We start from the raw sequence: 27965 nt of genomic DNA, 5'->3' as shown, positions 1-27965 counted from the left end.
TCTGCTACATAGAAGGGAATGTTTGGGCTTCATACAAAAGAATTTCATATCAGCAGGGATATAGTTTTTAAGGAGGATGTATTCCTTTCCAGCATATGAGTTCTACCAGCTCAACCTTATTTCCTGTTCTAGACCTCACTACTGTTTCATCAATTGCTCCTACATATGCTTCTTGGTCTGTACCTGCTCAGTCCATACCTTCTTCCTCTCTTGTCTCTCCTGGCTCTTCTGATTCAGCTGGACCTTCTATTCCTCTTTCACCTGCTGATGATATTACTGATTATCCTCACAATCAACGATGCCCCTATCATAACTCCTAGTGCTGAGTCACAAGATGACACCAAAAAGTCTATTAGGGTGAGCAGACCTCCTATATGGATGAAAGACTACATTGTTACTAGCAAAGGAAGTGCACACTGTTGTTATCCTATATCAGTGTCACGACCCAAACCGTAGGGTCGCGACGGATACTTGGTGCCTAACTCAACCGAGTACCAATGTAACGTATAATTCTTATCATACTATCATGGGTAAATGAACCGGAAAGGCCGTCATGAGATAACTAGAATTAAACATAAGAGAATACTCTATATGGGATGACCCAATATGATATAGAAGCTTATGCATGCGACATACGAACCTATAAGGCCGACATGATCATTTGTATACTCAAAACATAGGCCGACAAGGCCATACAAGTATCCATATACATGACATCTGTCTACAAGCCTCTACGAGTACATAAACATCATAAAGGTCGGGACAGGGTCCTACCATACCAATTAATACATGTCTAAATCATACTGACCAAATAGGTAACTCTTGAGCAAGTGGAGTACACCAACACCTTCCGCTGTGCTGATAGCCTACTAGGAAGACTCTCAACCTGTCTATAGGGACCTGCGGGCATGAAACGCAGTGTCCCCAGGCAAAAGAGATGGCAGTACAAATAAAGTACCGAGTATGTAAGGCATGACAATAGTATATAAAAGACATGAAAGAAACATGGAGTAAAGAACTCAACCTGTAATTCTGAATAGCTCTGTGAATCATGAAAAGATTATAATGTCATGCATGTGCATATAAATGTCATACCATGCATATGTATATATGTACATAATATCATCAAGCCTCTAAGGGCATCCCATCATATCATCTCAACCACTGTGGGCGAAATCATCAACGTATACCAGCTGACCAGGTGGTGGTGCGTATATAACGCCATAACCTTTCCCCATACTCCATATACATATAATATACACGTATATAATATCATCTGGTCATGGGGTAGTATACATGTATAAATGGATGCAATGCATAATGAAGTAAGTCAATACGATCTCTCGAAATGCCATAAGACCCATGAATAGACGATATGATAGTAGGACATATAGGGAATCAAGAACATAGGTAACTCTAGTACTTCTAGGAATAGAATTATTTGTGAAAGTTGCGTACTTGCTCATTTCTTGCATCATATAGATCATGCCAAAAGGAAATAAGGGATAGACTTAACATACCTTTGCAATATTCTCTCCAATCGTCAACCAAGCTCAATATGATCTTCTTACGTCTACAATGAGTAACCCGACTTTGTCGTCATCATATAAGCATTGTAACTCTCATATTTCAAAACCAATATTCTACAAGAAAACGGATAGCACTTTCCCTGTTTTTACTACATCCCATAAGTTACTAAAAGTCACCAAACAGTCCAAACAACAATAATATAATTCACAATAAGCTCTATGATTACTTCAACAACCATTTTGAGCGGCAAGCTCGATTTACAATTAATAAAATATAATTTAATCCAATTCTTTTTCTATGAATCTGCCTACAAGTTATATAACATCATACTTATACTTACTATATCGTTTTCATCCCAAAACATCATAAGAATAATCTTCAAAAATAGTCCACACGCCTAGCACCTTAACCTTTATCGTCAACCTCTTGTTTTTCATGTTGTCTTCTTCAATCCACTGAATTAGCACATTAGATAAGATTAACAACATAAGCCATAACATAATCAAACTATTTATAATAATTTTTATCCACAAACCAACCATATAAGCTTAAAATCAACAAAAATAACATAATCAAACTATTTATAACAATTTACAGCCACAACAAACCATATATATAGCCTCAACACAGCCCACAAAAAAAAAGATAATGATTCCTTATGCTATGTCAATTACTATCTTGAAGATTTTAACTCAAACAACACATGATTAACCTTAAGCACAACCAAGAACATGATTTACATACCTTATTCAGTAGATACAACTTGAAACATAATCAAACTATTTATAACAATTTACAGCCACAACAAACCATATATATAGCCTCAACACAGCCCACAAAAAAAAAGATAATGATTCCTTATGCTATGTCAATTACTATCTTGAAGATTTTAACTCAAACAACACATGATTAACCTTAAGCACAACCAAGAACATGATTTACATACCTTATTCAGTAGATACAACTTGAAATTTCAGCCATAACAACATATATATAGCCTTAAAACAACCCAACAAAAGATAACAACAACTCTTCCCCTTTCAAGTGTTATCTTGTAATCTTCATCCAATAACTTAACCAACACATAGATAATATTAATCCCAAGAAATAGGGTGTTATACATACCTTAAAGAATCTGGAAAAACTCGAACCAAAGCTTCCCTTATCTTACTTTTTAGCTTTGTTACACTTACTTATATATATATATATATATATATATATATATATATATATATATATATATATATATATATATATATAGAAAAAATTATTAATAATTTAAAAGGTCAATTATTACTATTAGTATTATTTTTATCTTTATTTTTAAATAAAATGAATTAAAAACCGAAAATAAATAAAAATTAATTATTATTATTATTATTATTATTATTTTAAAAACCAATTTCGAATGGGAATTAAAAAATAGAAAAATTAGAAATATAAAATTGAAAAGTAAAAGTAAAAGTAGGTAGAAATTGTTTAATAAAAAGAGTAAAAGAAAATGGAAAATTTAAAAAATAAAAGTAAAAGAATGTGAAAATTTAAAAAATTAAAATTAAAATAAAGTTGGAATTAAAAAATAAAAGTAAGGGTATCTGATTTTTTTTAAAAAAAAAAGTAAAAGTAAGTGGGATTTTAAATATATTAAAAGTAAAAAAAGTGAGAAATTAAAAAATAAAAGTAAAGGAAAGTGGTGAATTATTTTTTTTTTTAAAATAAGAAAAATGGGAAGTGAAAATTTTTTTTAATTAAAAAAAAAATTAAAAAAAAAATAATAAATAAAAAATTGAAAATTCCGAATTTTTTTTCTATAAATAGAAGAGAAATGTGATGAAAAAAAGAGGGGAAGAAAGGAAAAAATAGGGAGGAAGGAATTGAGAAAAATTTATTTTCTTCTTCTAGGATAAGGAAATTTCTACTCGTGTCATTCTTTCTTCGGCTTTCTTTCGAAAAATCCAGCAGCTTCACCACCCCAAAACCACTAGCCCTTGACCACTTTTGAGCCATCATTAACCCCCCTCTCCACTCCCTTGTCGCCTTTTCAACATAGGGTCTCCACTCCCCTGTTGATTTTATTTTAGACATCGATTGAGGCTGCAAGTTGAAATTTGCCGCTCGAGTTTTCCTTGGTCTGAAGGGTCCAGTTGAGAGCAATCCGATCATTGAGTGGTTGTAATTTAAATCCACAATCATCAATACAAAGGTTCACTTCTCTTTATATTTTTTTTTTCTCATTAATGTTTTGGGTCACTCTGTTTTAATTTAACTTTGAGTATGATATGATCGAGTTCGCATCTGAGTGTGCTAAGATTAATTTGTTCTCATGTTGAGTATTTGTTAAGATTAATTTATTGTCCTTTTTAGTAGTTCATATGGTTAATTTTATTGATAAATATGTATTAATTCGTTACTTTTCTTGTTTATTCAATGAAGTAATGGCTTTCCATTTTAGCATGCTTTAGTTTCATTTTGATCTCCTATCTCAGTGACTAAATTGATCCTGCCTGTATCTATCTTTTCCTGCCATAAATTTAGTCTAATTTCAAATATTGGTTAGCAGTAAAATTATAAGAGATTAGGTTGGGTCATGATTGGTGTAAGACTTTAATTGAACTTACCTAGCGTATTTATGAGCTAATTGTTGCACATGACCAAAATCAAATAAACATTCACAAGCTAGCCAACGTTTTCCATAATTAATTTACTTCATTTCCTCCATAACAATATACATACCTCATGACCTTACAATAATGTCAAAATTAGTAATTGAATAATATTCGAACACCGTAGCTTGATTTAGGCGCGATTAATAATAAATCATCGTGACTATGAGTACGGTTCATGTGGCATAGTCATGATACGTAAACCCCAATTCAAGTGCGCATTTCACGCGACTTGACCATAACTTCAAATAATAATAAAATTAAACATGTTGTAAATTGCGGGTGCGTTTCACGTGGCGCAGTTTGCAATGTGTACCAAAACGACAAGTGTGTGACATCGCGACTTATTCAAATAAATTCCATAAATATTAAAAAGCGATAAAAGATAAAAATGCACAATGGGTTTAAAACATGTAATAAATCAGATAATTATGCCAAGTATTAATTGTTAAGCGACCGTGCTAAAATCACGAAACTCGGGAGTGCCTCACACCTTCTCCTAGGTTAACAGAATTCCTTACCCGATCTTCTGTGTTCATGGAACAAAAATAAACGTCAAATTTCCTCGATTTGAGATTCTAAAATAAATCGGTGACTTGGGATACCATAAATTATTCCAAGTGGCGACTCTGAATAAATAAATAATCTCATTTCGAATAATGTCACTTAAATTGAAAAAACTCCCTATCCCCTATACCCTCGGAAAAAGGAGGTGTGACAATAGGGTGTTATATATACCTTAAAGAATCTGAAAAAAATTGAACCAAAGCTTTCCTTATCTTACAACCACCATTAATCACATCACGACACCATAGAGACTTTCATCTTCACTTAGGCTAAATTTTGATGATGATTTGAGTTGATTTCCCTTGAGTTTGGTTATTGGGATCTTGGAATATGTTAGGGAGGGTTTTGGAGAGCTGTTTAGATGAAATGTGGGTGAGAAATGACCTGAAATGTGTCTGAAACACCTTTAAAAAAACGTAAGGCCGGAGGTCGTCTCAAGTGGTCCCAACCGAGCTGCTTGCGCAGTCTCGCAAAAATGCGGATATGTCTCTACTCCGATGTCGTATCGACGAACGATTTATAATGTTAGAAACTAGATACATGGGGATTTAATTAAATATAAATATATTCCTGTAACTCTCAATATATTGGGAGAAAACTGCCTCGCAACCTGGCCTATAAACCTGCCAGTTTCTCCGAAGTGCGACGACGTGACTTGGCGACCCTACTTTAAAAATTCATATTTCTCTACCCCGATATCGTATGAGTAAATGGTTTGGACCGTTGGAAAATAGGTTCAAATATCTTCATTTTTGTATGATATATGTCCCAAATTACATCATAAATCTTACGAATTAATTTCTCAAAATGGCTAGTTACAAGGCAAATCTTAGCTCGATTTTTTCGCAACTTAAATCCAACTTTTTCCAAACTTTATATATCATATCAAAGTCTCATATTCATCTCAACTTACTTAAGGCTTTAGTAAACCTTTCTTATCATTGTAGAAAGATTTCGTCCTTTTTGAGCTTACATTAGATAATCCTATAATGACAGTGATGTCTCAAGTATGGGGTATAACAATATTAAATCACTTCATATACTTTCAAAGATGACTTCATTTCCGAGCTTACATCAATTGACTTACGGCGTACTTTCACGTACAAAAATATGGGGTGTAACAATCAGACTGTGTCAGCTATGCTAATGTGTCACCTTCCTTTGGAGCTGCATTAGCTGCTTACTCAGCTATTGCGGAACCTAAAACTTACAATGAGGCACTCAGATATGCAAAGTGGATTGAGGCAATGAAGTGTGAAATATCAGCTTTGGAAGATAATCACACCTAGACAGTGGTGGATCTCCCTCGTGGGAAAGTTCCTATTTGATGTAAATGGGTGTTCAAGGTCAAATATACCTCCTCAGGTGCAGTAGAAAGGTTAAAGGCTAGGCTTGTAGCAAAAGAATATAGCCAGCAGGAGGGGTTAGACTCTACTGAGACCTTCTCTCCTGTAGCCAAAATGGTTACAATCAGGTCAGTTCTAGTCATTGTTGCAGCTAAGCATTGGGCCATCTTTCAAATGGATGTACACAATACTTTTCTCCAAGGAGACTTACTTGAAGAAGTTTACATGGAGGTTCCTCCAGGGTTTGCTAGCCAGGGGGAAGCACAATGTCTGCAAACTTCATAAGTCCCTATATGGACTTAAGCAAGCTCCTATGCAATGGAATAAAAAACTAATAGATATTTTACTACAGCTTGGATTCATTCAGAGTCACTTTGATTATTCATTGTTCACCAGGAAAGTGGAGTCTAGTAGTGCTTGTCTATGTGGATGACTTGCTTATAACTGGAAGTAGCCAAACGTTGATTCTTCAGACCAGAAATGATTTGAAACTCAAGTTCAAAATGAAAGACTTAGGTGAACTCAAATTCTTCCTTGGAATTGAGTTTGCTAGATTATCTAAGGGGATTGTGATGAGTCAAAGGAAGTATGCTTTGGAACTCATTGCAGAGATTGGGCTTAGTGGTGCAAAACCAGCTGGTACACCTTTGGAAGCAAATGTAAAACTCACATCTGAAGAATATGACAGGTTTGTTCATAGTCAATCTTCTTCTGAAACAGAAGACAAGTTACTAACTGATGCTGGAAAATACCAAAGACTGATAGGCAGGTTACTCTACCTTATAATGACTAGAGTTGACATTGCTTATGTAGTGCAAGTTCTGAGCCAATACATGCACAAACCAAAATAGTCACACATGGAAGCTACATTGTGAATGGTGAGGTATATCAAAGGTTCTCCAGGACTTGGTCTTCTAATGCCATATGTAGACTCAGGAAAACTAGAAGGTTTTTGTGACTCAGATTGGGGAGGCTGTCTGCAGACCATAAGATCAGTTACATGTTACTTGGTGAAGTTTGGGGATGCACTGATTTCATGGAAGTCAAAGAAACAAGAAAATGTAGCTAGAAGCTCTACAAAGCCAGAGTTTAGGAGCATGGCCTCAGCAGTTACTGAATTTACCTAGCTTATAGGTCTATTCAAGGAGTTAGGTGTGGAGATTGAGTTACCTATAACTCTTAACTGTGACAATAAAGTTGCTATCCAAATAGCAGCCAATCCTATATTTCACGAAAGAACCAAACATATCAACATTGATTGCCATTTTGTTCGCGAGAAGATAGTACAAGGCCTGGTCAAAACACACCATGTGTCCACCAAAGAGCAACATGCTTATCTCCTAACAAAGAGCCTTGGTCGAGTGCAACATGACTACTTAATGTCCAAGCTGAGGCGGAGAGATATCTTTTAGCCATCAGCTTGAGGAGGAGTGTTGAACCAAGTGCTATTGATAGTTGTGTACAACTAATTATATGTAATAAATTAGTAGTGTGGCTAGTCGGTAGTTAGGGAACTGCTCCTTTGCTCTCCTCTGCTTCTTCTTCTTCTTAGCTTCAATCATCATAGCTAGGAGTATAGTCTGGAGTTATCACTAGCCAATTTTTGAACTGTTGATGAAAAAATAATAAATATTTGCAAAGTTATTGAAAATAGTTACTATTTTATGCGGGATCAAATTTGGACAAAAATAACCTACCTGAACCATAAAAAGTCTCATATGTAAAAAATTCAAATACCAACATATTATGTTATAATTTTTCCAGATTTTAAGGATATATTATTCAGATTTTATAAGTAACTAATTTTTTATTATCTTTGAAATTACTAATTGTAATTAGACTATTTCTAATTTTTACCCTTTGAGTTCCCCTTTGGGTTCTTCCGGACAAAGCTAGAAGCTTCTGACGCACCTAAAAGAGTTGCTTAAACTGGTAGCTCGGGAACAATTTACCATTTGTTCTTCAACATTTATCGGAATTCAAAGGTTATTCTTTTCTTCACTACTCTTACATTCTTTGCTTCAATTTTACTTTGCTTTAATTTGTCTTCTTTGCATTCTGTGTAGACTTTCTAAATTCTGAATTTTCTTGTCTATCTTGATTTTTGTCGTTCAGGCTACCATTCAACTGATGTATATTTAACGTGGGTTTACTGTAGGTTTCTCGCCCGAATCCTTGTTTTAAAGTGTTGTACTGTATGTTCATCCTTCATTTCTTGTGAATGGTTTTAGTCTGAATTTATACTGTTTTTATTTTTAGTGTTTTCAAAATCAGCATTTTTTAGTATACTTAGTTTATCATAGCTATTTATCTTTGAGTTTTAAGTTCTATCCGCTAAGGGTGTAAAAAATATTTACAAAATGAGGTCATTTAAAAGATAATTGCAGGTAGCTCTATTTAATAAACATTAATTGATTACCTAAAATAAATGGTAAGTAACCAGCTATATCAAGTTAAATTACAATGATGATGTAAGAAAATCATTACATTGTCAATATATATAACTTATATTATTTATATTTTATGTTATAGTGACTTGTGTATTGATGTCTCATTTATCTCTCCAAATAATCTTTCCATTTTAAGGACATACTAGAATGTTTGACAAAATTTTAATATTATAGTAATCCAATACAAATTCACAATTTTTTTTGTTGATAAGTTACAACTTTCACAAAGTTTATGTATCTTCACATTTAACCTTAATGTGATATTTTCTTGAACAAACTAACTCTTAACAACTTCTTAATACTTACTTCCAAACCTACTATAATACAAAGTTAAACTAATATCTAAAAAACTCTGTACCGATCAAATAGTGTCATAAGTATGGGATAGAAGGAGTTATTTTGTGAGATCTTTTTGGTGTTTCAACTAATTAACTATTGATAAGGAGAGAGAAGGATTCACATAGGAAAATGTCATGTTGAGTCCATAGTTCATGAAATGTCTATGTAAGCTCCTGCATTAGTACTTTTTTTTCCAGTGATGTTTGAAGTTTTGAGCAGCCAACCAATTACACCCATCATTTGTTTCCACATCCTTCTCTGGCATTATTGGTGCTTTAAGAATTGTCTCATGAAATGGTTTGTGCACTTTCAGAGTTTCCATAATTGTTTGTGATATCAAACATGAATATGAAATGGAAATGTGATAGTTACAATGTAGTTTTCAGTTTGATCAATGCTTGAAGGATCATTTGCATGACTTCTCAAAAATCTACATATTCTGATGGTTCCTGTTACTTCAGAATGAGTGTTAATATTAGGCCTAATAGACAGCTTGCTCATTTTGAATGAAGTACCATATGATTTTGAACCACTTCACTAACTTTTCCCTTTCAAGAAAGAATGAAGTACCATATGAAGGCAATGATGATTATTTCTTTTATAATAAAAAGTACCGTATGAGATATTGTGCATTATTGACTCAATCATGTCAGTTTATAGGGGAGTAATGACAAGATTTATATGGTTGATATTGGTTGTTGCCTTTCGAAATTCATGTGGCATATTGATATGCTCCTTGCTCTTCGGTTGATAAGTCTTCTTTTCTGATGCATGGTGTATTTTTTTGCATATAAGGTGCCTACAAAAAAAAACTAACCAATAAAGCATAATAACCACTTGAATCACTTGATCGAGGAAACTGCAACATATGTTTGTCAAAAGACTATATGGAATATATTTTATGCTTGTAACTGAAATGTCTCTGTACATATATAAGAAGATAAATGTCTAGGAAGAGCTTTCATACTGGAATAAACTGTACGGTACTGGTATTTGTATTAGGGGTGGGCATAAAATCCGAAAAACCGAATTCCGAACCAAACCGAATTAATTTGGTATTTCGGTTTCGATTTTTTCGGTATTTCGGTTTATTTCGGTACAAAAATTTCGGTATTTCGGTAATTCGGTTCGGTATACGGATTGGGTTTTTGATATTTCGGTATTTCGAGATACCGAAATAGTTTAGTCCAAGCCCAACTTTGTTTTTAATTTTTAGCCCAATAACCTTAAGCCCACACCCCAAATTCCAAAGAGGAATCGACATGGGTGAGCACTTTTTAAAAATTATTTAAGAAAATAATAATATTCTTTATTTATTACATAAATGAAAGATTGTTTTTACACTAATGGCATATTATAAAGATTAAGCAAATAATTAATGACCAGATAAGATGCATAAATCATGGGACATTCTCTACCATCTTAAAGAACTTTTGACATACTTCCTTGATCCGGCAATATCCAACATTGAAATGCATCCTATGGTGTTTCATGCGTTCCATTATTCTGTAGGATTTTGATGGTTTATGTTAGATATATTATACGTATATATCTATCACTATATGGAACATACCTGTTTATATATGTACATTATGTCATTTATATATGTTGTATATAATAGTACTATATTATACAAAGTGAAATTCATACAACTATATAACATAGTCCAAACATATAGTAATATTTATACGATAAATATACCACAAACTGAATTATAACATATAATACACTCCAGAATTTTTATATCAATATTTTGGCGGAATTCTGAATATATAATATTTATACCGATATTATTCTGTAAATATTTATTTCTAAGTATGTATGTATCTTATACCATTTATATAATTAAATATGCAATATACTATCATTATTCCATAAATATAAAATGAAATTATTTCATTATTATACCTTTTATAATATTAAATGTTGCTAATTAAATATGTAATATACCAAAAACTACGTTTGGTGGAAGTCATTCATGCGAGAAATTAGGAATAGATTGTGGAGAATTGGTTGATCCATGGCAGAAGAAATAAACAAAATATTTCAGTTGTTTGCTTCCTATTAGTTAATGGAGTGAGGGAGATAGTAAAAATTTGGTTTAAATCGAACCGTACCGAAACCGTACCGAACCAAAATAAGAAATACCAAACCGTACCGAAATATTTTGGTACGGTATTTGGTATACACAATTGATAAACCGAATACCGAAATACCAAACCGAAATTCTTAAATACCGAACCGAAATACCGAATGCCCACCCCTAATTTGTATGAGCGAAGTCCATTTTGATATTTTTCTTCTGAGCAGTCTGTAGGCTTTCCCTTTATGGCATCCAAATTCGTTGCAGTCTTTGCTTCTTATTTTGCCTATCATCTTATTCATCTCTAAGAACTATGTGGAGATTTTAGACAAAGAAGATATTAAGCTTTTAAATAATATATGGGTATATAAATTTGGTTTCAATTGCTTGATGAATATGCAGCTGCACTAAGAGCCAATTGATACCATAAATCCAAGTGCCACATTACCCTGTTGATTCTATATAAAACAATTGTGAGTTTAGGTTTTATAGTCCTTTGCTTTCTTGCTGCTGTTCTAGAATAATGGTCAGTTCTCCCATCTGTACTTATATGATAAACTTGTGTTTCCTGAGCAGACATGCGAGAAGACAAATGACAAGTCGCTTCTGTAATATAGTTTTGCAAGCACCAGCCAACTCTTTGCGTTTTTGTATCTCAACCAAGCCTACAAAACTCCATTACTCTACTATCTCTACGTCCAAGTCACATTGTTTCTTATCTTCAATTAACTTTGATGGATCCCATAAAAGATGTGTTGGGTCTAGTATCTCCAAGCTGAAGAGCAGTTGCCACTCGTTAACGCTTAAAACTGCAGTTAATCCCAGATATACCTGGAAGGCGTGCTGTGATATTTCTCTTCGGTCCCAAAATGTGAATATGAGGCTTTCTTTGCCCACTCAGTCAAAGATTCCAAAAAACAGATGCAAACTTGCGCATATTTCTGGACAGAGACATCATACATGTGCTGGTTTATTTTCTGGCTTGTTGGTCTGCTACTCAACCTCTGAACTGGTACATGCAGAATCATCAGGAGAAAATAGGGCAAATAACTGTCATTCCTCGGCCACTGGCTATTCACATGGAAAGAAGGTCTATACTGACTACTCTGTAATTGGTTAGTGGTGCATTCCAGACTTTTCTTTTCAGTGCAGGTCCTATTTACTAGCTATCGCTTTTGCTTTGCATCTTTCTGCTGGATTTCATGGTGTTCCTATTTTTCCTATGATTGCTGTGGTGATACTAATATTGTTTCCTTTTGTCCTTTTGTCTTTTTGTTTTCTTGAGCCGAAGGTCTTTCGGAAACAACCTCTCTACTCCTTCGGGGTAGGGGTAAGGTCTGCGTATACACTACCCTCCCCAGACCCCATTAGTGGGATTTTATTGGGTTGTTGTTGTTGTTGTTCTTTCCAAGTTGGTTGATATACTACCAGGACACTTGCTGATTGTGTGGAAGCATTGTACATGCACTAATATTGGATTTCAAGACCCTTGCCTAAAATGGCTAGCGTAAATAGTAGTAGTATTGAAGTTATTTTGATGGAAAAGACTGCTTCATTCCATGCAGGTATACCTGGAGATGGAAGATGTTTATTTCGTTCTGTTGCGCATGGTGCTTGTTTAAGGTCAGGGAAGCCCCCTCCTGATGAGAACCTACAGAGGCAATTGGCGGATGAATTGCGGGCCAGTGTATGTTTGCCTAGTTTCTTCTATGATGTGTTCTTAACAAACTTGCAGCTCCCTGTTTATTGGCTGAAGCCTGAAATGATAACACTTGACAATTTTCTGACACTTTGCAGACTAATAAAGACTGAAAATTTGAAGTGATAAAGTTCGAAAGGGTTGAAGTGATCACTATATAATCTTGTTCAACTGTTGTTTCTGCAAACGCGTCTTAATTCCTAGCTATTTGGAGTGTCTAATGTTTCTCTATTCTTCTGATGTCATACCTTCTGTGAGATCTTGGTTGTCAGTTAAGACTTGCTTTTAGAGCACTGGTAACCCAACCCCTGCAAACAGGAAATGAAAAGTATATAAAAGCAGAAAAATGAAAATTAGCTTAGGAGAGAAAACAAAATAAGGGGGCATTTACAAATTCATATTGTTTGGAAGCAAAAATTGCAGCAATTTCTGCTTACTCTAGTTCATTTTATCTATTAGGTGGCAGATGAATTTATAAAGAGGCGAGAAGAGACTGAATGGTAAGTCTAAAGCATATGCAATTTAAGTTCTTAGTTCTGACTAATTCTGATGTAGGTAAGGTGCTATTAAACAGTAATAATCATGGGATTCTACTCTAAGGAATGAGGGAAGAATGATATGTAGTTGTTGCTGGTTTTTCAGATATTTCAGTGAACATGCACTTCATCTTTTATTCCTTTTGTTAATTTTCCTTAGTAGGGAGAATAGCTGGGCAGGTGCAGTGAAGAGCCTCATTGCTCTTAACTTTTGGGTTATAGATATATGATTGATGGTTTGATATCCATCCAGGTTCATCGAAGGTGATTTTGACACATATGTTGCACGGATAAGGAAGTCTCATGTGTGGGGAGGTGAACCGGAACTCTTGATGGCTTCTCATGTTCTCCAGTGAGTTAGATTTCTGCTGCTTTTAATAGTGTGCTACTGTATCGATGAGCTTTCATGTCTGCAATGTGTATGTATATTTTATAGTAGATGCTTGAACCTTAAAATTGTACACTACTCAATTCAGAACCTGTCATGGATTACATGGAACAGATTCTAGATATTGAACCAACAAATCTAAACTTTTAAATACAAGGAAAGCAACATGACTAGCTAGATAAACAATGTGTGGAGCACCAAGTAGCTCAAGTGCCAACTGTGTTACTCAGTCCTTCTGACTCAACTCTGCATCTGGATATGTGAAGACGTAAATGGAAGGGGTGTATCCACCGACTCTCTTAATACTAACCTTACAACCACTAGGGACAACTTATGCATTTAAAATAGCGTATTCTATCAAATACATAATAATGAACTCTGTACAATGTTCATACTTGCTCAAAAATGTGTATCATATAGGTCAAAGTATCATCTAGTAGATTCTGCTCAAACATATAACTTTTACATCGAAGTATGATCACAAACTTGAGTTATATCGAACTAGTACTTTTCTTTTCTCAAGAGTCTCTTTATCTCCAAGTACTTCCTTCTATGGGAGTACGTGCTTTGCTAACCTGATCAGGAAGGGCTATTGTATCCACTACACTTAAAAGATAGTGGAATCCGAACTTATACACTTTCCACTACGGGTTACATATGTTAACACTTCTCTATACAGTCCTCTTCTGGCAAACAGGGGCGGCTCAAGCACATGCTGGGCCTAAAGCCAAAATTTAATGTGAGGACTAAATTTTAAAAAAAAAGTTATAATATACATTTTTATTTAAATTCTAATCTTCTAGCTTTTGAGATACAAAATTATTAATAATTTTTTTTATAATCGATTTTCTCTAATTATTCCTTGTCAATTGATAATATAACCAACCCATTTAATCTTTTTCTTGAGACATTGTTGATCTTAGGTAAGATTGACTTAGATAAAGGAAGGGGGAGTAAAAATGTTACACGTTATCTAATGAAGGAGTAAAAGGGAATTGTCAAATCAACTCATAAAAATGTGTACAATAGACTCATGTGGTCTGGCCCTTCCCCGGATCCCGCGCATAGCGGGAGCTTAGTGCACCGGGTTGCCCTTTTATTGAAACGTTATCTACCCATTTTTAGGTAAGTCAAATTGTTATATTTAAAAATAATTCCTTCTTTTTATATGAAAGACTCTACTTTTGTATTAAAAGTATTAAATATTATTTTTAAATACCCACAAACCTATTATTTTTTAAAAATGGCCCCCCAAAATTTGGGGGCCTAAGGCACAAGCCTTACTACTAATAAGGTTAGAGCTAGCCCTGCTGGTAAACGATACCATCTCTATGGTTTCCACCCGAAGCCTTGCTGGCTTTCCCAAAGCAATGTCTTTTTAGGTTATGCACACCTACTTGAAGTATCATTTGTGCAAATACATGTAAGTCAAACATGTTGTAAAGGCTTTGTAAGAATCAGTTCAATACATGCTCATAAGATACAAGTTACTTATGCTAATATACTAATACACATTTTAAGACCACCTTGAACATTCGGTGTTTTCAAGAATAAGATGTCACGACCCAAAATCCACTATAGGTCGTGATGGCGCCCAACATCGCCGTTAGGCAAGCCAATGGTGAACTGTCAGCTTAATTATTTATTTTATTATTTTTGAAATCATGAATCTTATTAGATAATTAGAATAAAATCTGGCACTCATAGAAACCTGTGCTTTTCTTTATCAAATTTCGAATATAAATAAATCATAAGGTGAAATGATAATAATAACGCGGACTACAATAATGAACATCCACTAGGAACCCCCAAAATCCGGAGTCACAAGTGCACGAGCATCTACGAGAAAGTGCAATAACAATACAACATCTGTCTGGAATACAAGATAGATAGGATAAACTAAATAATTATGATGGAGACTCTGTATGCTGCGGATCGTAACTTGGAATGCAACTCATCGTAAAGTCCCCACAATAGCTGTGCCCTTGCGCCCAAAAGACCACCAGAAATATATATACCTGCACAATAAGTGTAGGAACGTAGCAAGAATACGTAAATCAATGCGTACCCAGTAAGTATCTAGCCTAACCCCGGAGAAGTAGTGACGAGGGGTCGACATCGACGCTTACTAGTGGTCCAATAAATCAGTATGATAAAGCATAAACATGTATAAAGGCATGGTAAAATAAACAGTGTAAACAAATATAGGTACGTGGTACGATCCTCCTCTGAACCGTAAACACCAGTTCTCAAATATTGGTTACCTCCTCAACCGGAGTATATATAATATGGTCCCCACCAGATAGGTCATCACAACTCAAATCAGGAAAACTCACGGATACAATGGCTTCTTATCAAATATTACGCACGATTCTGCCGAGGCGAACTGCCCGATCCCATAAGAGTATTTCATGAAGTTGCCGACGCGAACGACCCAATCCCATTAGAGTGTTTTATAGAAACGCCAAGGCGAACAACTCGCTCCCATTAGAGTGTTTTATAGAAACGCCGAGGCGAACGGCCCGATCACATAAGAATATGATACATGATACTGCGGAGGCGAACGACCCGATCCCATAAGAATATGATACACGATACTGCCGAGGCGAACGACCCGATCCCATTAGAATAAGAAGCTTAACGGGTCCTTGACCCCACTTACGAATGTACGTGTGAGTTATGAAATTTAAGGAAACTTTTCGATGAATAAGAACAACGCGGAAGAAATTCGTAAAGGAAGCACAATTTCCACGGCTAATCAAGTAGCTCGTCAAATTTCTAATATATCGGGTCCATTACTCTACGCGAGTTTAGTCTCATGTCATAATGCGAATTAAAGCATTAAACAAACAAGAATAACTCAAATAGTACAACTAAGGCATGACGTGAGTCTAAGTCTACCTGAGCATACTCAGGAATTTTAGCATACGCACGGACACTCGTCACCTCATACGTGCGTAGCTCCTACAACATGTAGCACATAATAGATATAACACCTACGGGGTAGATTCCCGCTCACAAAGTTAGATAGGAGACTTACTTCGCTCCGAAGTTCCATAACCGGCTCCAACGCCTCTCTAGCACCTCAAACCAATGCCCATCGATCCGAAACTAGTCAAACAATCATAAAACTCAATAAAAATGTACTCCAACACTCATAATTAATTAATTTATAACCTTTCCCAACTCCGCTCGAAAAGTAAACAAAGTTAACCCTCGGGCCCACATGCACGAATTTCGAAAATTTTCGAAGATAAACGTTACCCATAATATCACGAACCCAAATATATAATTTATTCCCAATTCCATGTCCAATTTCGTGGTAAAAATTCAAAAATACCAAATTCTAGGTTTTCTTCAAAAACTCCACAATTTCTACAAATTTCAATGTTTAAACCCATACGCGAACGCGTAGCTTTGCCGTCCTACCTTACGCGAACGCGAGGCACCAGTCGCGAACGCGAAGCACAAAATTTCAGCAGCCAACAAATCCTTGTTCGCGAACGCGTGAATCTCCTCGCGTTCGCGAAGAACAAAACCAGACACTAGCACCAGCAGTAGCAAAACATGGAGAAATGATCCGAAACCACCCCGTAACTCACCCGAGGCTCCCGGGACCCCGTCCAATCATACCAACAAGTCCCAATACCTTATCTAGAGGCTCGAAACTCTACGAATAACATCAAAATCATGAATCGACGATCAAAATCTTTCTTTTAACTTTCAAACATTGAAACTTCGACGAACGCGTCCGAATCATACTTAAACATTCCGGAATGACGCCAAACTTTACGCACAAGTCATAAATCACAATACGAACCTATTCCAAGGTTCGGAATCCCAAACGGACATCAATAACATCAAAATCCACTTCAAGTCAAATTTAGGAATTTCTAAAATTTTCAAAATGCGAACCTTCCACAATAAGCGCCGAAATGTTCCCGGGCGACCCGATACTCGGCCCGAACATACGCCCAAGTCCGAAATCATTGTACGAACCTGTTGGAACCTTCAAATCCCAATTCCGAGGTCGTTTACTTAAAAGTCAAACCTTAGTCAATCTTCCAACTTAAAGCGTCCGAATTGAGAATTTTCCTTCCGAATCAACTCCGAACTTTCCGAAATGCAATTCCGACTATGCGTACAAGTCATAATACTTGAAGTGAAGCTACTCAAGGCTTCAAACTGCCGAACGACGCGCGAGAGCCCAAAACGACCGGTCGGGTCGTTACATTCTCCCCCACTTAAACATACGTTCGTCCTCGAACGTGCCAAAAACCGTTCCGGAGTTGACCAAAATCACTGGTTGACACCTCGTGCACCTACCCGTGCCATCACAACCCACGTGAGCACATTAGCTTGAGCCAGACTGAAGATCCTCCCTATTGCCTTAGCTAATAAGCCTTAGAACCAAATTCCAACATCCGGAATTCTCCACGAGACCTGATTCCAACATGTGAAGACCGTAACAATCTCAACCCACTGTACCAAATAGGATCCCGCACCCGTGCTGAGATCACACAATGCACCGCACAATTCGTATGTCCATGATAACATCCTTCGACTACAGTAGGTGCAAATTCACTGACCCGACACCCGTAGTATACTTCATAACACATATAAGCTCGGTTTCAATCCTCACAATAGTGCAACAATGAAAGAGATGTGCAGGAACTCATAACCATCCATCAAATCAATAACTCACGGAGTTTCTCTGCTTGACAAGAACTATTACCTTATTCTGAATTGAGTAGTGACACTTTCTCTTTAATACACCTTGCATAAGTCTGATCGCACTGATTTCAGGTCCAATTACCTCGTCTCACCCAGTACAAGCTGCTTAGGCAATAAACCACCTTAAACACTGACTAAAATCTTATATGACGCCATCAATGCGCCAACAAGCTACAATTCGAATATGACACATAAGGAAGAACGAACTCTGGCAAAGAACTACCCAGCCCGCGTAACGAATAAAACGGTCAACAAATGCTATGAACCTTTCTCAGAGATGAGAAACAAGACACACAAAAATAAGTATAGGGAACCGTATTCAACATCTCAATGTTGCGGCGTGCAACTCGATCCACACATGATACCGTTGCGGCATGCAGCCCGATCTAAACATCGTATCCGTGCCAGCGTGCCACCCGATCCACACATAACAGTCAATAAGAAAATACCCATCGAGCTATAATGCTCATTCCTACGAAATGTCTGAATATCGATCACAAGCACGCCAAGTGCATAAACACAACCTTGGAGAGACGGATAGCGCCATGGGCTACAAAAACTCAAGCACGACTAAGGTGCAATAAATGACCTGCATCTAGAGAGCCACCCTGCTCATTTAACACTACAAGCTACACGGGATCACCATACATGTGCGAATAGTCAAGCCGACTCACAACCCACATAGCATAATAGAGTATTACATAGAATAACTGACGACACGGAAAACATCCAACGCCCGAAAACTCATCCATAAGCAATGCTGTGCTAAATGATCACATACGACCTGATGTAAAACATATATTCACTCTAGATCTACCAACGGACCTCAAGCCGATTCCGATCATCCCATATTGGGCCAATAACCTTTCAAGGATCCACAATGACCCTATTCATGACACATACGAGCAGTCGTCGAATCCGGAACAAACTTCCACTGTCCACAACCAAAGGAATAGAGCGCCTCTCGGTCATAACCTCTCCTATTGGCGACAGTACCAAAATCTCCATACCTGATTTCAATTTCTAGCAATCAAATGACTAAAATATCACACTTATACGATCTTCCCGTGGGATATGCTCCCACACCCTTCCGCACCGGGTAGCAAAGTCTGAACATTAATGGCCACCGACCTTGTATTCCTGTAATGCTAATTAAGAATCCACAACCCAATGCGCAATGCGTCTTCCACATAACTCTGTCCTTAGGCGACATTAAGATAGTGCCAGCTTACTCTGGCATCCGAATCCTTCCCCCGCTCCTCCGAACTCGTGACGTTCTTATCAAAATCGAACCGTAACCTTGATCCTCAACTTCCAATCTCCATGCCGCTCATTGCGCCTATCATGCCGCTATGCGAGAGTACAAGATTTTCATCACAACCCCTGAACCCACAAGTAGAATAAACACTTCATCGGCTAGAACTCCTTTCTACTCCACTTATTTCAGAAGAACAATTGCAACACACAACCGAATTCCTATGATCGCAGAATCATGATAGTTCAAGCCATAACTAACCGACTCAACTTTTCCAATTTACTCTTGACTTGCCCTTGGAATAATAGTCCTATTTAAACACATAACGGACCCCAAACAACACTCATCCCGAGTGACCCAAATCACGAGACCACGTCGTTCGGATACCCATAAGCCATCTCAAACCCTCATCGTGCACTCTATAGTATCTCTAATTGATACACCCGTTCTGAAAGACCTCCTGCGAATCCGAAACTGTTTCTCCCATTTCTCTAGCACTGCACCGTAGACCCGATGATAATATAGAAATTCCCCAAGTATTCTTCACACCAAAACCCAGTCCTCAGCCACCTAACGAACCCAAAATCTTTAAACACCGCACTTTACTTCTTGAACCCACTAGAACCATTGTTGAGAGTCACCCACTGTGACCTGGTTCTGAATATGTAACCAAATTCTAGTGCTCTGCTAGCACATGAACACTTCCAAAGAAGTAACCAGATGAATTCTTTTCATTGCACATCACATCCACAGGAAGCATAAATTCTGAGTCATCCCCAACACTTGCACATGAATCGTTAAGGCGAAATGTAACACATATACGTCAAATTCCTTGTCCAAAATATCCTTGATGTTTTTCTCCTCTTGGTCATAACTAATCCACCAATGCACCGATAACCAGAAACTACACAAGCACACAACCACACGACTCAATCATAGACGGTGGGCTCCCCTACTTAGCTTTACGCTACAACCACATAGATCCTGACCCCACAACGACCTCTTCTTCCCGGTTACCATGATCCCACATCGTTGCTTAGCCAAATTTCTCGTAAGTTCTTGTTGGATTAATCATAACACATCCCGAATTATCAGCCACAATCGCACACTCGACCTCCTAACCGTCGTACCATCTGCTTCAAGCGATCCAAGCTCACATCGCAGTACATGCATCCCATGTTGAGAAGAAAGTAGAACTCTTCGTAGAACCTCATCAAAACCACGCAACCGCGAACCTGCTCACAGGAGATGGCCCACCTGTGTAACTTCATATCGACCTCCTCCAACGTCATTGCTATAGTTACATCCATCATGAAATCAACTAACCTCCCTGGGTCCACACTGATCCGCCAGCCGTAAGAATCCCTTCATTCATTAACATCACCCGAAGGTCCAACAACGTGTTTGAAACTCGAAGCCGTATGGCATCCAAGACAATGATCGAATACTTCACCTTTTCCTACATTCCAATCAAGCCCTTCTCGTCACATTCAAAATTTCTAAGCATAGAAGCCACCTCACAGATCATCTCCCTCGAATCATCAATACTGGAAACGCTGATTCGATCCTGAAGTCGCAACGCACAACCATCCCTGATAAATTCCTCTTAGGTTCCATCTCACAACACCATGCCCAGAGGCAAACAAATGAACACCAACATGCCGATGAGCCTCAATGCATTCAATCAAGGACGGTGACAACACAATATTAACAAGAATTCCACCAAATTCGAAAATATTAAATCTCGACCGTAGGCAACACCAACACTGGGCTGAAATGACAGAACATCCCTCCACAAGGTGACGATAATAACCCACTCGAACACGCTGGGAGAAACATCCTGCACCACATCTGCAGTACTATTACAACTGCTCGATTCTCAAGTGATAACCAGCACTCAACATCGTATAAGAATGAGTAGTAAGGAAATGAAGGCATAAGCTTCAATGGGATCAAATCGCACGACGAGGAATCAAGAAGGGAAGTGCTCCTAACAGCCTTGTAGCCTCTCGAAGATAAGTACAGACGTCTCCGTACCGATCCGCAAGACTCTACTAGATTTGCTCATGACTTGTGAGACCTAAGTGAACCTAGAGCTCTGATATCAAGCTATCACGACCCAAAATCCACTATAGGTCGTGATGGCACCCAACATCGCCGTTAGGCAAGCCAACGATGAACTGTCAGCTTAATTATTCATTTTATTATTTTTGAAATCATGAATCTTATTAGAAGCCTGTGCTTTTCTTTACCAAATTTCGAATATAAATAAAACATAAGGTGAAATGATAATAATAACATGGACTACAATAATGGACATCCACTAGGAACCCCCAAAATCCGGAGTCACAAGTGCATGAGCATTTACGAGAAAGTACAATAACAATACAACATATGTCTCGAATACAAGATAGACATGATAAACTAAATAATTATGATGGATACTCCGTATGCTGCGGATCGTAACTTGGAATGCAGCTCACCGTAAAGTCCCCACAATAGCTGTGCCCTTGCGCCCAAAAGACCACCAGAAATATATATACCTGCACAATAAATGCAGAAGTGTAGCATGGGTACGTAAATCAATGCGTGCCCAGTAAGTATCTAGCCTAACTCCGGAGAAGTAGTGACGAGGGGTCGACATCGACGCTTACTAGTGGTCCAATAAATTAAGTGCAGTAGAACGTAAACGAGTATGAGGCATGGTAAATAAACAGTGTAAACAAATATAGGTACGTGGTACGATCCTCCTTTGAACCGTAAACACCAGTTCTCAAATATCGGTTACCTCCTCAACCGGAGTATATAAAATATGGTCCCCACCAGATAGGTCGTCACAACTCAAATTAGGAAAACTCACGGATACAATGGCTTCTTATCAAATATTACGCACGATTCTGCCGAGGCAAACGATCCGATCCCATAAGAGTATTTCTTGAAGTTGCCGAGGCGAACGACCCGTTCCCATATGAGTGTTTTATAGAAATGCCGAGGCAAACAACCCGATCCCATAAGAGTGTTTTATAAAACGCCGAGGCGAACGACCCGATCCCATAAGAATATGATACATGATACTGCCGAGGCGAACAACCCGATCCCATAAGAATATGATACATGATATTGCCGAGGCGAACGGCCCGATCCCATAAGAGTGTTACAATAATATCTTGCCGAGGCGAACGACCCGATCCCATTAGAATAAGAAGCTTAACGGGTCCTTGATCCCACTCACGATTCGTAAGGGAAGCACAATTTCCACGGCGAATCAAGTAGCTCGTCAAATTTCTAATATATCGGGTCCATTACTCCGCGAGTCTAGTCTCAAGTCATAATGCGACTTAAAGCATTAAACAAGGCAAATAGTATAACTAAGGCATGACGTGAGTTTAAGTCTACCTGGACATACTCAAAAATTCTAGCATACGCACGGGCACTCGTCACCTCATACGTGCGTAGCTCCTACAACATGTAGCACATAATAGATATAACACTTACGAGGTAGATTCCCCCTCACAAAGTTAGACATGAGACTTATCTCGCTCCGAAGTTCCATAACCGGCTCCAACGCCTTTCTAGCACCTCAAACCAATGTCCATCCATCCGAAACTAGTCAAACAATCATAAAACTCAATAAAAATATACTCCAACATTCGAAATTCGGGCATGTGGACCCGAGAGTTGACTTTGTTTACTTTTCGAGCGGAGTTGGGAAGTGTTATAAATTAATTTATTCCCAATTCCATGTCCAATTTCGTGGTAAAAATCCAAAATTACCAAATTCTAGGTTTTCCTCAAAAACTTCACAATTTCTACAAATTTTCATGTTTAAATCCATATATAATTCATGCATTTAGCTTACCATAAGTGGGAATCACTTACCTTGTGTTGATTGATGAAAACCTCCTCAAAACAGCTTCCCAAATTCGGCCACCCAAGTGAAAATGAGAGAAAAGTGAGCCAACTCCCGAATTAAAAAGGGACACTGCCCAGACGACCCTTCTTCGCGAACGCGGCACAACCCTCGCGTTCGCGAAGCTCAACAAACTCTTGACCCCAAAACTCTTCTTCGCGAATGCGATGCTTCACCAGGCTGCTCAATCGCGAACGCGTCCACTCCTTCGCGGACGCGAAGGCCAACCTTTCCCAGGTCAGCTCCTTCATTGCGAACGCGAAGCTGACATCGCGAACGCGTAGCTTTGCCGTCCTACCTTACGAGAACGCGAGGCAGCAATCGCGAACGCGAAGCACAAAATTTCAGCATCCAACAAATCCTTCTTCGCGAACGCGTGAATCCCCTCGCGTTCGCGAAGAACAAAACCAGACACCAGCACCAACAATAGCAAAACATCGAGAAATGATCCGAAATCACCCCGGAACTCACCCGAGACCCTGTCCAATCATACCAACAAGTCCCAATATCTTATCTAGACTTATCCAAAGGCTCGAAACTCCACGAATAACATCAAAATCATGAATCAACGATCAAAATCTTTCTTTTAACTTTCAAACATTAAAACTTCGACGAACGCGTCCGAATCCTACTTAAACATTCCGGAATGACGCCAAACTTTACGCACAAGTCATAAATCACAATACGAACCTATTCCTAGGCTCGGAATCCCAAACGGACATCAATAACATCAAAATCCACTTCAAGTCAAATTTAAGAATTTCTAAAACTTTCAAAATGCCAACCTTCCACAATAAGCGCCGAAATGTTTCCGGGCGACCCGATACTCAACCCGAACATACGCCCAAGTCCGAAATCATTGTACGAACCTATTGGAACCTTCAAATTCCGATTCCGAGGTCGTTTACTCAAAAGTCAAACCTTAGTCAACTTTTCCAACTTAAAGCTTCCGAATTGAGAATTTTCCTTCCGAATCAACTCCGAACTTCCTGAAATTCAATTCCGACTACGCGTATAAATCATAATACATGAAGTGAAGCTACTCAATGCCTCAGACCGCCGAACGACGTGCTAGAGCTCAAAACGACCGACAAGGAGCATTCCACCAAAACAGATGATATGCATATAATACTGTAGGCTTGTCTGCACATACTATCTTTATCAAATCATTTAATGTAACCATATCTTAATAAAACATTATCAACTTAATTAAATTTATGCAATTTCAAAGAAACTAGTTATAGGTAGGGTTATTACTTATCTCAATTCCATGTCTCAAGTGGACTTGTCTCTAATAAAATCAATAATCTCTAAGTTTTCATCTATATAATCTAGATCTAGGGTGTGTTTGGTATGAAGGAAAATGTTTTCCATGGAAAATGTTTTCCGAGAAAATGTTTTCATGGAAAAAGAATGGTTTTATCACTTATTTTCCCTTGTTTGGTTGGTAAGTGGAAATTTTTTTTCCTGAAAATATTTTCTAGTGTTTGGTTAGAGAGTAGAAAATATTTTTTAGGAAAATATTATTTATGCTATTCTCCTCACCCTCTTTCCCGAAGTTTCCATGTTTCCTTCCCCAATACCCAATATTTTCAAGACTCTATTTTCTTAAACAATTTAATTACTCTTCTAAAAATTCACACAAATCCAAAAGAACTAATATGCTACTTTACTTTTTTACGCAAAATAACATTGAAATTTATACTCCATAACTATAAAGAAAATACTCTTTTTTTTGGTTGAAAAAGAAAGTACTCTTTCTCCAACATGAAAATAAAGTAATCATTTTATTGAAATAAAAGAAAATACATTTTCTACATCATGAAAAGAAAATACTCATTTTGTTGAAATGAAAAAAAATACTTTTTCTACATTATGAAAAGAAACTACTTTTTTTTTGTTGAAATGAAAGAAAATATATTTTCTTTATCATGAAAAGAGAGTATTGCTTTCGTTAAAATGAAAAAAATAATTTTTTATATCATGAAAAGAAAATACTAATTTGTTGAAATGAAAAAAAAATCTATCTATAACATGAAAAGAAAGTATTATTAATAACATTTTTATTTAGGGTGGGGGTGGGGGTGGGGATGGGTAGGTGGAGGTGTGCGGGTGAGGTGGTGGGGATAGGGGGTTGGTGGGGAAGGTTGAAAAAGAGTTTTGGAAAATGTTTTTGCTTCTCTTCCCTACCAAGAGAATGTTTTCCAAAATGAGGAAAATGAGTTCTTTAGGAAAATGTTTTCCAAAACATTGAAGCCAACCAAACATGGGAAGGGGTGGGGTAGGGTGAGGGTGTGGGGGTTGGTGGGGAAGGTTGAAAAAGAGTTTTGGAAAATGTTTTTGCTTCTCTTCCCTACCAAGAGAATGTTTTCCAAAATGAGGAAAATGAGTTCTTTAGGAAAATGTTTTCCAAAACATTGAAGCCAACCAAACATGGGAAAATTGAAAAATATTTTCCGGAAAATATTTTCCTTCGTACCAAACACACCCCTAGTATCAAGTTTTTGTGAAATAGCATCATTCTAAACATATTTTGCTATATACGTTGCCCGTTCACAATACCCAGCTAAACTTACTCAATTTCCTCATACTAGCCGTTTGAGTTCTATCCGTAGCAAGAGTTTTGCAATCTTATCATAATTCCAGGGATCATCGTATTTATAGGTCAACTTCCATAACTTCTTTACAAAGTGTGAAAATCCAATCATTGTAACCTTAGTTCAACCTTTAAGTCACCCTGTGTGACTACAATTCAGTACTCATGGTACTTATCAAAAAAATTCAATACTCATGTAGAATTCTTGTTAAAATCTAGACTTAGGTTCCATCTTACCTTTGGCTCTGTAATTTCTTGTTTGGTGATTAAATCCCTTCAAATCCTTTTCCCAACTCCTTTTAGTTGCTAAACCACGTTCTGTGTATACATGGATTAGGGTTGAGGTTTATACAATAGTGGCACAAAACCGCGTGAAATTTATTAAGAAATTCTCAAATGTTTAAGTCTCCGGCTGCTGCACTAGCTTGTTTGTTGAGTCCAGTGTGAGGCACTTGATGGGGGGACGTTCAGGCTCTCTGGTTAGTTATCCATCTTCAATGCGCGGCACTGGCTGTTGTCAGCCTGTGTGACTTTAGTAAAATGGCCATTACTTTGTCTCCAAATGAAAAACCATTTGAACTGTTGGAAACCAAGCTTCAAGGACTACAAATTTGCTTTGGAGTCATGTCTGGATTCTTACTAGAATAAGAGTTGTGCATATTTGAAGTTGGGTGATGTTTCACTTCATAGCATAAGCACTATTTTCCAACTCTTCTTGTTTTCAAAAACACTCGTTCAACAAGAAACATTCACGAGCAACCAAATTACCATAACAAGTTCATAACTTGAGAGGTCAGTGTATTACATTTCTATTTTGGAAATGCACATTTTGTTGCTGTCTATCTAGAAGAGGTTAGAGCATGAGTTAAAAGTTCATTGAGCTGCTGTTGGATGCATTTAAACTAGTGACTGAGAAATGAGCTGAAAGTAGGAGCTAGAGGAGTATTAACAAAAAAAATATATATGATAATGAAGCATTGAAACTATAGGAATATAGGTGAGCTGGACAAACACAAAAAAGAGCTCATGAGTGAAGGAATACTGTTTCAGTCTCAGGTACAAGAGCTGTATCGGGCTAAGTAGTTCTGTTGATTTCTCCAAATTTTCACGTCATTGGTGTTTCTGTCTACTCCTATTTGTTAATGTTCTCAATCTCGTCAGTGTTTCTATATTACTCCAGATGAGTATTTCTCTTTTAGGGGAATAAATGTCATCTTCTTGGATTTACTAATTTTTGTGGCTAAACGGTGTGGATTATAACAGAGTGAAAAAGGTTAATGATGCATGACTTACAAGATTGTACTCTTTGACATCTGCAGGATGCCAATTAATGTTTACATGTATGACCAAGACGCTCGTGGCCTGATTTCTATTGCTGAATATGGGGAAGAATATGGCAAAGAAAATCCAATTAAGGTTCTGTATCACGGCTTCGGTCATTATGATGCATTGCACATTTCTGGGAAGAAAGGTCCAAGATCAAAACTTTAATAGAGGAGAAGAGACAATGTATGTGCCTTTTAGCTATGTATTGTTTAGAATCTAACAAGTAATCTCGAATAGTCAAGAGATGGATTCTGAATATGTGCTCTCAAGGAGATTCTTGGTTCTGCCCCTGATGAAACATCTATCTTTACTATATTTCCTCTTCACTGATCTTTTAAGTTGAGTTCTAAATTACTTTTTTGATAATGATTGCAAGATGAATGTGCCCTTTTCTTTTTCTCTGGATAGCAGTAATTTGAGCTCTTGATGTTGCTAAATATGCTGAGTTCAGACTGAGATCCAAGAAAAGCAGAATTCATTAGCTTATTCGATCAAATAACAGTTACTATTGGTTAGAACTTTCAAATCTTGGGCTATTTGTAT

At 37.2% G+C, this 27965-nt stretch overlaps 1 protein-coding gene across 6 annotated transcripts; it reads left to right on the top strand.

The window, feature by feature from the left end:
* Nucleotides 1-7950: 7950 nt before the first annotated feature.
* LOC107821917 (OVARIAN TUMOR DOMAIN-containing deubiquitinating enzyme 4) lies at nt 7951-27735 on the top strand. Of its 6 annotated transcripts, none has more exons than XM_016648382.2 (7): nt 7965-8091; nt 11381-11451; nt 11555-12093; nt 12544-12665; nt 13137-13177; nt 13467-13565; nt 27416-27735. In XM_016648382.2, exons 3-7 carry the CDS (start codon nt 11571-11573, stop codon nt 27585-27587), a joined length of 957 nt encoding a protein of 318 aa, XP_016503868.1. In that variant the 5' UTR covers nt 7965-8091; nt 11381-11451; nt 11555-11570; the 3' UTR covers nt 27588-27735. The 6 variants fall into 6 exon arrangements, with proteins under 6 accessions (XP_016503866.1, XP_016503868.1, XP_016503870.1 ...); XM_016648384.2 differs by lacking the exon at nt 11381-11451 and adding an exon at nt 8222-8260 and having other exon boundaries at nt 7989-8091; XM_075252456.1 differs by lacking the exon at nt 11381-11451 and adding an exon at nt 8265-8301 and having other exon boundaries at nt 7991-8091.
* The last annotated feature ends 230 nt before the right edge of the window (nt 27736-27965 follow it).

This window comes from Nicotiana tabacum, chromosome 4, assembly GCF_000715075.1.
Source record: "Nicotiana tabacum cultivar K326 chromosome 4, ASM71507v2, whole genome shotgun sequence".
Classification (NCBI taxonomy): Eukaryota; Viridiplantae; Streptophyta; class Magnoliopsida; order Solanales; family Solanaceae; genus Nicotiana; species Nicotiana tabacum.
Note: the sequence above shows the minus strand (reverse complement) of the source record. Positions and strands in the feature narration are given on the sequence as shown.

Coding starts and splice junctions, on each gene's coding strand:
- LOC107821917 (XM_016648380.2), top strand. CDS start 11,571: ATGACAAGTCGCTTCTGTAATATAGTTTTGCAAGCACCAGCCAACTCT. Junction 12,666..13,136: donor CGGATGAATTGCGGGCCAGT/GTATGTTTGCCT, acceptor TTTATCTATTAG/GTGGCAGATGAATTTATAAA. Junction 13,566..27,415: donor ATGGCTTCTCATGTTCTCCA/GTGAGTTAGATT, acceptor TGACATCTGCAG/GATGCCAATTAATGTTTACA.